The sequence below is a fragment of the Rutidosis leptorrhynchoides genome, chromosome 3 (genome assembly GCF_046630445.1).
Source record: "Rutidosis leptorrhynchoides isolate AG116_Rl617_1_P2 chromosome 3, CSIRO_AGI_Rlap_v1, whole genome shotgun sequence".
In the NCBI taxonomy this organism is placed as follows: Eukaryota; Viridiplantae; Streptophyta; class Magnoliopsida; order Asterales; family Asteraceae; genus Rutidosis; species Rutidosis leptorrhynchoides.
The window spans coordinates 68,707,700-68,718,992 of NC_092335.1; the positions used below are offsets into that span (position 1 = coordinate 68,707,700).

At 30.2% G+C, this 11,293-nt stretch overlaps 2 protein-coding genes across 2 annotated transcripts; one reads left to right on the forward strand and one right to left on the reverse strand.

Annotated features, from left to right (window-relative positions):
• The first annotated feature begins 3,919 nt into the window (after positions 1-3,919).
• LOC139900068 (uncharacterized) lies at positions 3,920-6,002 on the forward strand. Its single transcript, XM_071882873.1, has 2 exons — positions 3,920-4,176; positions 4,394-6,002. The coding sequence occupies exons 1-2, from the start codon at positions 3,920-3,922 to the stop codon at positions 6,000-6,002; spliced, it is 1,866 nt and encodes a 621-aa protein (XP_071738974.1).
• Positions 6,003-9,665: 3,663 nt separating this feature from the next.
• Positions 9,666-11,000, reverse strand: LOC139900069 (putative F-box/FBD/LRR-repeat protein At4g03220). The gene has a single exon (XM_071882874.1). The coding sequence runs from the start codon at positions 10,998-11,000 to the stop codon at positions 9,666-9,668; it is 1,335 nt and encodes a 444-aa protein (XP_071738975.1).
• Between the last annotated feature and the right edge of the window lie 293 nt (positions 11,001-11,293).

Genomic DNA, 11,293 nt, shown 5'->3' on the forward strand with positions numbered 1-11,293 from the left:
TGTAAAAATAATAATTATAATAATACTAAAATAATTTATATTAGTAATAATAATAATAATAATAATAATAATAATAATAGTATAAATAAAATATTAATAATGATAGTAATAACAATAATGTTAAAAGTATTAAAAGTGATGTTAATGCTAATAATAATAATAATAATAATAATAATAATAATAATAATAATAATAATAATAATAATAATAATAATAATAATAATAATAATAATAATGATACTTTTAATAATAATAATGATTTTAAATAAAAAGATAAGTTTAATAATTATTATAATTCTAATACTAGTATTAATGATAATACTACTAATTTTTAATGATGAAAGTCATGATAATCATATAAGGATAATATTGTTACTAATGATAATATTTATAATTAGTAGTATCAATAATAATAATAATAATAATAATAATAATAATAATAATAATAATAATAATAATAATAATAATAGTAGTAGTAGTAAACATACTACCTTTAATGGCTCAAAAAGAAGGCAAACCGCCCAAGCCGGGACTCGAACCCGAGACCCCTCGTTACCGGACACACCCATAAACCATCTATCCATGACTGCCTTTCTGATTTAGTTTGGTTTTTAATTTCATTTAATATATTTTCTGTTTTCATCATATTCTCCATATATCGATTCGACCAGAAGCCATTTCATACACAATTTAGTGATCATAAAACCTAACCAACCTACGGTGTGGGAATGGATTTAACAGAAAAAGAAAACGAAAAGAGAAAAAAAAAATCACGCTGTAACAGGAACACGATGACCCATTAAAACTCAAACTTTGATTTTACAATTCAAACGTTTTTAGGCTATGATTTCTACATGAGTTATGTATTATACCTATCATATAACCCCCAGAGACCATCAATTTATACTAAAACATAAATACGACTTCGAATTTTTGGATGAACAAGATGTTTGACTTTTAAAACTAGAAGTTTGGCTTCAAAAATTCGATTTCAATATAGAAATCTGGATTTTCATACCTTGCAGATAGATTAAATGACTCAATCCTAACAACACTGCACTTTAAATTTTTGTAATTCGTTATTTAATCAAGTGATTTGAAAAGTTGGACCAAGAACGGGGTACTCGTCTGGGTTCTGATAATTCGGATTTAATTTAATTGAATTAAAGTGTTAAGGGTTCTTGACAATGGGTATTTGATGATGTGAACCAGTCTGGATCGATTAATATAGCTGGATGAATTTCGACACATAATCACGAGGGTAATAGGAAGGCAGAAACAAAACAAAAAAAAATTAAATAAAAGACTGATAGGGATATATATACATTTACGCGTATTTACCTCTTAATCATTTATAATTAATATTAACTAATAATATAGATATATTATTAATAATATTATTAATAAATAATAATACTAATAAAAATAATAATAATATCAATAATATTAATAATGATAGTAATAATAATATCTAATAATAATACTAGTAGTAGTAAAGATATAGTAAAGTACATGTATCAAATTTCATTTCTATATATTTTAAATTTAGTGGTATTAATAATACTGATATTAATATTAATATTAAATGTTTTAATTTTATAATGATAAGGAAGTAATAAACTACTTAACAACTATATTTCAGCTTTGATTAAATTTAATATCTTAACCTTATATTTTATTAATTTTAAAACATATATTATATAATAACATATACTCAATATTTAATCTTTATACATTTTATATATATATTATTATATATTTGTATTTGCATTTTAGTTATATATTGAATATATTAATGTTGATATATATATACATATTTATATTTATTTACTATAGTATGTTGTTTCATCATAGCAATAGATATTATAAATTTTAACACATAATATTTATATCTTGTATATACATTACATATAATATTAATTATACATAGAACTCATATATATTTATATATAAACTAATTTTTAATTACACTTAATTATTTTGTATCTTATTTTATATATTTAATTCTAACGTCTAAATTATATTTTATTACTCCAAATTAATATATGTACTTACATTTATATATATATATATATATATATATATATATATTTATTTACAAACAATTGTTCGTGAATCGTCGGGAATATTCGTAGGTCAATTGAATATATGAAACAGTTCAAAATTTTTGAGACCCAACCTAACAGACTTAGCTTATCGTGTCAAAGATAATGAATCATATCGAGAGTTTGGTTTAAAATTAATCGAAATTTTCCGGGTCGTGACATTATGCATCAATACAATTGATTAACTCCTATATACAATGCCTAATTTTGTTATAACATTAACAACCAGTTAACTACTTAACCAATTCTTAGAATCTAATTCAACCGGTAATCTGTCATCCTTCTTGGTGGACCTGTTTGTCTTTTGGGCCATTCGTTAATGGGCTTATCAATTGGATCTTTTGTTGGGCCTATATCATTTCTAGCTCTTTCAGAACCATACGAACTTTTTATTAATTTGAATTCAAGCTCGCCACGTAAACTATTAAATTCACATTATCTAACATCAATATAAATTTGTTAAAGCTTTCATACAAATATAGAGTTTTAAAGTTTTATAAAATGACACTGATAAACACGTCTATGATAAAGTTACATTTGAAATGCATCGATGTATCTACAAATATCCTAATTTTTTAATGGATGATGTGTAAAAGCTGGTCAAACATTAAGGTCCTTTGAGTTTGATGGATCGACATGACTCAGCTAACTACGAGGTTATGTTTCTAATTTCGGGGTTAGAATATGTTAAAAGGTTATATTCATAATACAAGTTTAGTTTGGAACTTTATCTTTTATCATTCTTTACACTCATTTGTGGTAATTCTAGAATATTTCAGGTTTTGTAGCTGAGTTGATAAAGTTCAAGGATTTGGAGTGCTTTTGCTTTCATCTATTGGACTGGACTGATTCACTGGGCTTCAAGGCTTGATGGACTGTTGTTTAATTTATTCTTTAAATTATTAGCATTGGGCTTTTCAAGTTTACTTTAGTTTTGATCCAGCCCACTTCTATTGTTGGTATGACCCGGTTGTGTTGAGTGGTTATAAAAGGCTCCTAACTCCTTGTTAGGGTTAAGTTACTGTAGCCTCATTCGTTCATTCTCTGTCAATTGTTCTCTATTAGGGTTTTCATCTATTTTTCTTCTTCTGCATCATCTTGATGTGTAGATCGTTAATAGTGGTTCAGATTATTGTGTAGTGCAAAAGAGTTTTAGTTTCTGTTATTGTTTCTTGAGAGAGTTTTTATTTTTCCTTTGGTTGTAATCTGGTGAATACTCAAATTCTTGGTTGATTAAGTAGTTTATCTTCTGTTATTGAAGATTATTGATGTTTGTCTTGCATATTTTATCATGGTATCAGAGCTGTAAGGATCGATTCGTGTTGATCGGTTGGTGAAGAAGAAAATTAGGGTTTCTTCGATTCATCTGATTCTTCTGGTTCTTGGTGGTTTTATCTACTGGTTTATGTTTGTTTGGGTTCGATTGTGATTGTGTGGGTGATTATTCGTTGGATCTACTCGTCGTTGCTGAAAACCCTAATTCCTCTCAAATTAGGGTTTGGTGTTCTTCTTCTTTTCATCTGACTTCCGCTGCAACATCAATCACTTGTGATTGATTGGTTACATCTAAACCTTTCTTTTATTTCTTATTTGTGTGTTTAATCTGTTGATTTATTAAGGTTTACAACACTGTGCCCAACTCTTGATCCCAATCCTTTGAGATTGGTGAAAACCTGATCAAGCACAGTTTAAGTTGTAGATTTTAATTCGTATCTGTTTACTGCTTGATTACTTGTTATCTGTTTTGTTATTATCTGCTATTTGATATCTGTTTTCATATCTGATCTTGTTTGCTATTTGACTTTATTGTTATCATGGGGGATAGTGGGGATGCTATCACATCTGTGACCTTAATCAATAAACTTGATTTTGATAACCCTTTGTATCTTCATTCAAGTGATACAACTTCTGGTACACTAATAATTTTTATAAAACTTAAAGGTACAGAGAATTATAATATTTGGAGTAGATCAATGCTTCTTGCATTGGGTACTAAAAACAAAATTGATTTTATTAATGGAACTTGTGTAAAAAGTACAACTGATAATGTATTGGCTGCTCAATGGGAAAGGTGTAACACTGTTGTATTATCTTGGATTTTGGGGACTTTGACTGATGAACTTTATTCAGGTCAAATTTTTAATAATCTTGCTGTGAATGTTTGGAATGATCTGAAATAAACTTATGATAAAAAGGATGGTTCTGTTATTTTCAATTTGCATCATAAGATAAATTCTTTAAAAAAAAAATGATAGTCCTCTATCTGAATATTATCATAATCTTAACAGTTTGTGGAAACAATATGATTCACTGGTGTCCTCACCACCCTGCACTTGTGGTGCAGTTGCTTGTACTTGTGCATCATCTGCATCAATTGAAAATAATAACAAAATGTTAAAGCTAATGCAATTTTTAATGAGATTAAATGATGTTTACATGTCAATAAGAAGTAATATACTCTTAAGGGATCCACTGCCTGATGTAAAAGTTGCATATGCTATTCTTTCTAGGGAAGAATCTCACAGACTCAATTCTTTAAAAGATGTTAATAATAAAACTCAAACTTCTGCTTTTGCAGTTCAAGCTTCAAACAAGTTAAACAATAATAACCACAACAATAATATGTCCAGTTTTAACAACAATAATAACAGAGGTCCAAATCCAAACTTAAAGTGCAAAAAATGTAATAAAATTGGTCATACTATTGAAAGATGTTTTGAAATAGTTGGTTATCCACCTAATTTTAAAAGAAACTTCAACAACAACAACCAGAATAAGACCTTCAATCAAAATCAAAACAATTTTAGGTCTTTGTCTAACAACCATGCTGCTTCCAATGAAGCAAGCACAAGTGGAACTTCTCCCATTTCTTTCTCTAATGAACAGATGCTAAAGCTTCTTAGTTTGATCAATGATGTTCCAAGTTCTGCTCCTACAAGCTCTATGTCTTCTAAGGAAGGTATCTTTTTCATTGGAAGCTCTAAATTTAATTTGAACTTTAACAAATTTTTCAATTCTAATCTTACACAGTCCAAACATGTTCATAATGGTTGGATTATTGATTCTGGAGCAAATCAACACATGACTACATCCAGTAAGGGTTTAGTTAATGTTGTTGACATCTCTAATTTGAATTTAACTGTTGGACATCCTAATGGCACTAAAGCCTTGATAAAAGAAATTGGAAATCTTGTGTTAAACAATTTCATAACATTAATTGATGTTCTTGTTGTTCCAGAATACTGTGTGAATCTAATGTCTGTTAACAAATTATCCAAACATAATAAATTAATTGTCAGTTTTGATGATTCAAAATGCTTTGTTCAGGATTTGAGGGACAAGAAAATAAAGGGGATTGGTAAAGAAGAAGGTGGTTTATACATCTTCAGTAATTTTGAAAATGAGTGTAAGATTAAAATTAGTGATAATTCTGTCAATTGTGCTGCATCATCTAATTTGTGGCACATGAGACTTGGTCATCCTTCTGATCAAGTTTTAAATGTTCTGAAAACCAAACTTAATCTTGTGAACAAAGTTAATAATGAGCCTTGTGATATTTGTCACAAAGCCAAACAAAGCAGGAGTTCTTTTCCTTTAAGTGATCATAAAACCTCAGATTTAGGTGAACTTGTTCACTTAGATTTGTGGGGTCCTTTTAAAGTTCAAACTAAAGAAGGATTTAAGTCTTTTTTAACTATGGTTGATGATTATTCTAGAGCTGTTTGGATATTTTTAATTAAAACAAAAGATGAGGTTTATGATAACATAACATACTTTGTTCAACTTATTGAAACTCAATTCCACAAAAAGGTTAAAGTTTTCAGAAGTGATAATGGGATAGAATTTATAAATCATAAACTTACTAACTTCACAAACAGTAAAGGAATCATACATTAAACCACTTGTGCTTACACACCACAACAAAATGGAATTGTTGAAAGGAAACATAGGCACTTGTTAAATGTAGCAAGAGTACTTATGTTTCAGGGGGGATTACCTCTCAATATGTCGTCTGAATGTATTTTAACTCCTTGTTATTTGATCAATAGGACTCCAACTGTTGTGCTTGATGGAAAGTCTTCTTATGAAATGGTGTATAAAATTGAACCAAATCTCTCCCATTTAAAGTGTTTTGGGTGTCTGTGTTTTTCTGTTGATTTAAATCCAAAAGATAAGTTTAGTAGTAGATCAATCAAATGTATTTTAATAGGTTTCTCAAGTGTCAAAAAGGGTTACAAACTTTTTAGTCTTGAAGACAAAAGCATTTTTTATTCTAGAGATGTAAAGTTTTATGAAACTGTTTTCCCTTTAAAACCAAAGTCTGCTACAAATCAATTGTTGAACAAAAATATTTTAAATGATTCTTCAGAAAATGTTTTTGATAAAACACAACATTTTTTTGATGATATTTTTAAAAATCACACTGAAAATGCTTCAAGTTCCAATGATGAAGGGAGAGTGAATGAAACATGTGATGGCAGTAGTGATGATTCTCAAGATGAGAATAGTCCTACAGCAACACATTATGAAGAACAAACTTCAATCCCTGAGGGCAATCCTGAGTCATCTACTAATAATGAACACACCAGTAATGTAAGGAGAACTTCCAGAATTACTGTTCTTTCAAAAAAATTTGATGATTATTATATAGAAGGAAAGGTCAAATATGGTATTGAAAGAGTTGTTAATTATTCAAACTTAAGTCATGAAAACTTCTGTTTTGTTTCAAACTTGAATAAAACTCTTGAACCTAAAACTTATCAACAAACTTGTAAAGACCCTAATTGGGTTGAAGCAATGAATCTTGAAATTGAGGCATTAAACAGAAATAACACCTGGGAAATCACTGATTTACCTGATGATAGAAAGCCTGTTGGATGTAAATGGGTCTACAGAATAAAATATAAAGCAAATGGTGACATAGAAAGGTTCAAAGCCAGACTTGTGGCTAAGGGTTACAGTAAAAAAGAAGACATTGACTATGAAGAAACCTTTAGTCCTGTTGTTAAACATGTTACTGTAAGATGTTTTATAAATCTTGCTGTCCAATTTAACTGGCCTTTATTTCAACTTGATATCAATAATGCATTTCTCTATGGTGACTTAAAAGAAGAGATTTACATGAATTTGCCAGAAGGCTACTATAAAGATGTATCTGAAAATAACAAAGTCTGTAAATTAACTAAATCTTTATATGGTCTTAAACAAGCTCCAAGGCAATGGAATGCTAAACTTAATGAAGCTCTTGTTGAAAGTGATTTTGTTCAGAGTATGTCTGACTACTCTCTTTATATTAAAAATATTGATGGTGTGTTTATAGCCTTGCTTGTGTATGTTGATGATATTGTTATTACAGGTAATGATGTTGGTAAAATTAATGAGTTTAAAGTTTTTCTTAAAACAAAGTTTTTAATAAAAGACTTGGGTGAATTAAAATATTTTCTTGGAATTGAAATGCTTAAAACTAATAGAGGAATATGTTTATCTCAAAGGAAATACTGTTTGGAACTTTTAAATGATTATGGTCTATTATGTTGTAAACCTATGAGCACACCAATTGAACCTAATGTGTCTATTAATTGTGATCCAACTGATAAAGATCCTTTATTAGTTAATGTTACTGAATACCAAAAATTAGTTGGAAGGTTAATTTACTTGACTTTGACAAGACCTGACATTTCATTTGTTGTGCATGTTTTGAGTCAGTATATGCATGCTCCTTTGCAGTCTCATTTAAATTTAGCTTTTAGAACTCTTAAGTACTTGAAAAATGAACCAGGTAAAGGTCTTCATCTTATTAAAGGTAATAACTTCAATCTTCATGCTTATTGTGATTCAGATTTGGCAAAATGTAAAATGAATAGGAAATCTGTTTCTGGCTATCTTGTTTATTTCTGTAGATCTTTAGTTTCATGGAAAAGTAAAAAATAGTCTATAGTCTCTAGATCTTCTGCTGAAGCAGAATTTAGAGCTATGGCTATTGCAACTTGTGAAATAATATGGATTAAAAACTTATTGTCTGATTTTAATATAAAAGTCAATTTACCAGTTGAGCTCTTTTGTGATAACAGTTCTGCAATTCAAATTAGTGTCAATCCTGTGTTTCATGAAAAAACAAAACATTTTGATATTGATTTACATTATTTAAGGGAAAAAATCTCAACTGGAATTGTTAAAGTTTTAAAAGTTCAATCATTTAACAATTTAAGTGATATTTTAACAAAAGGTGTTTCAATAAAACAACATCAATTGTTGACTGATAGTTTAGGACTTGTGAATTTGTTCCATACTAAACTTGAGGAGGGGTGTTAAAAGGTTATATTCATAACACAAGTTTAGTTTGGAACTTTATCTTTTATCATTCTTTACACTCATTTGTGGCAATTCTAGAATATTTCAGGTTTTGTAGCTGGTTGATAAAGTTCAAGGATTTGGAGTGCTTTTGCTTTCATCTATTGGACTGGACTGATTCACTGGGCTTCAAGGCTTGATGGACTGCTGTTTAATTTATTCTTTAAATTATTAGCATTGGGCTTTTCAAGTTTACTTTAGTTTTGATCCAGCCCACTTCTATTGTTGGTATGATCCGGTTGTGTTGAGTGGTTATAAAAAGCTCCTAACTCCTTGTTAGGGTTAAGTCATTGTAGCCTCATTCGTTCATTCTCTCTCAATTGTTCTCTATTAGGTTTTTCATCTATTTTTCTTCTTCTGCATCATCTTGATGTGTAGATCGTTAATAGTGGTTCAGATTATTGTGTAGTGCAAAAGAGTTTTAGTTTCTGTTATTGTTTCTTGAGAGAGTTCTTATTTTTCCTTTGGTTGTAATCTGGTGAATACTCAAATTCTTGGTTGATTAAGTAGTTTATCTTCTGTTATTGAAGATTATTGATGTTTGTCTTGCATATTTTATCAGAATAAATACGCATGTTTGAGAAAATGCGAATAAATGTATATATTCATCGTCACCTTGTGTGTGACTACTTGTTCATCTTAAAATACGCTTTGTCAAACATTTCAATATGAAATTAATACACGTAGGGAAAAAAAAAAAAAAAATCAAAACTCGTTAAGTTCAAACATGAACATTTAACTGATTCTTAATTTTTATCAATATATGTAATTATGTATATGTGATAATGTGTATGTAATGAGAAATTTGTTATTTCCAAAAGCATAACGTCTAACTGATTATTAATTTTGTAGTAACGAGAAATTACTACAAATGAATATGGACTATACGACAGTTCAAGGAATCAGCAACTAGCCTACTACTTTCTTCTTCACCAATTTTCAAAGACAATTCCTTTGATTTTGTATGGCCAACTACAAAGAAGATGATCCAGTACGAGCCCAATAAAATAGAGTAAATAGTTGGCCCAATTAACCATGAGGTGGACCCCAAATATATTTACGAATTCACCGACGATTGAGCGCTGAATTATTTTTTAAAGGAGGAAATTTATGATTCTAAAACAAGAACAAGTGAAAGAAATAAATGATATTATAAGATCACATAATATGAATTAATTACAAGCACACATACAATTCAGTTTCATAAAATCAACAAACTACAACCTCTTCTTCAACACATTCGCAAAAAGGTTTGCAATTGGCACACTCAATTGGTTTCACGAAAATATATTTTTTCACATCATTGCAGTTGTTGAGCAAGTAATCTGTGATCTCGGCACACGGTCTTTCTTTTGGTCGATTCGTATATCTTTGCGAGTGATCCACCTTCAAATCCAAATCCTTAAAAGGATAACACGGTGGATTCACCAGCTCGTCTTTATATAACGTTAGAAGCTCAATAACAGCCGGAAAAATCCTAAGCGATTTGGTCTCATTAACCTTTGAAAATAAACGGATCAAATCTTCAAATTTCTTTTTCTCGTGTTTATCCGAGCCAACATCGTCGTAATCGATAACCACTGTTTGAAGAACAGGAAGACCATGGGGAGCGTCCAATTGTGGAAAATTACGTGCTCGAAATTGAAACAACTTAAGGTTTGGAGTCGCTAGCTCCAAACGATCAATCGACTCGGAGCACGAGATTTCCAACTCCAAAAGCTTCAAAGCGTGTATGTTCAAAGTGTTACCCTCAGTTTCTTTAATAGGACAATCGATCAATGTTAATTTTTCCAAACTTGGGAATCTCGAAAACGGTTGTGAATCGCTAATAATTGTCTTCGTAAGATTTAAAATAGCCAAATTCTTGAACAGGCCTGCTTGCGGTTCCAAAAGCGGGCAACTAACAATATTATGGCTTCGTAGTTTCAAACTTTTTAACGAGTTTGATGAATTCTTTAAGCAATTGGGCCAAGATTCGTTTCTGCTGTCCTTGATCCACGACTCGAGTTCTTTAACATTGTGCGATAACGCGTAACTGAAAACTGTTTCTAAAATCTTGGCACTCGATACCCCACCGCGGGTAAATGTCAATCGATCCAGGTTCACGGGATGACGATTAGACAAACTTTGGTGCACGAACTTATCAAAAATCCCGAGTTTTGAACCAGCCTTATCATAAGAAGTAAAATTGAGGGTAGGAAGTGAAGTCCATAACGGTTTCCATGTTTTAGATAATAGCGATGTTCGAACTGCTGATTTGGCATCAAGAAGCGAAAGAATGTGAAGCTTTAAGCACTCTGGAAGATTCGTAAACACATCAACGTTGTCAGTAGATGAATTTTCTGTACGGATCCTTTTGGCATTGTACACGTCAGCGGGTTTTACTTCTTCTACATCACGTCTTCTTTTGATCTTGTTTTCAGTAATAATGGTAACCTGGCGTTTGCGTTCGGCGGCCTTCAACGACCGGTTCTGCTGCTGACTTGGAAGAGGTAAATTGATTGGCTCGTATTTAACGGAAACTGGAACGGGACTGATCATCATCACGTCGGTTGGTGGTTTTTGTTTATACGTCTGCAAGAATTAATGAAGAGTTAGGGGTTAATTCGTTCGTATATAGAGAGAGAGGGGAAAAAGAGAATATCCTTTTATAAGATGAAGTAGCTTAATTATAAAGAATGAAAATAAAGCAATTCATATCATATATATGGTAACAAATCTTTCAAATAGGTTAATATATGGTAAGTAAATTTGTCATTATCCGATTGGTTAAGCCGTTGTTTTGCGTGTATAGCAAACAGAATAATTATAATTATACGGAGTATTTCGTTAAGCAT

Bases quoted from the DNA above. Each gene is read 5' to 3' on its own strand.
- LOC139900069 (XM_071882874.1), bottom strand. From the start codon at position 11,000: ATGATGATCAGTCCCGTTCCAGTTTCCGTTAAATACGAGCCAATCAAT.
- LOC139900068 (XM_071882873.1), top strand. From the start codon at position 3,920: ATGGGGGATAGTGGGGATGCTATCACATCTGTGACCTTAATCAATAAA. The intron at 4,177-4,393 runs GTGTAACACTGT...TAATCTTAACAG, and splicing joins TTGGCTGCTCAATGGGAAAG to TTTGTGGAAACAATATGATT.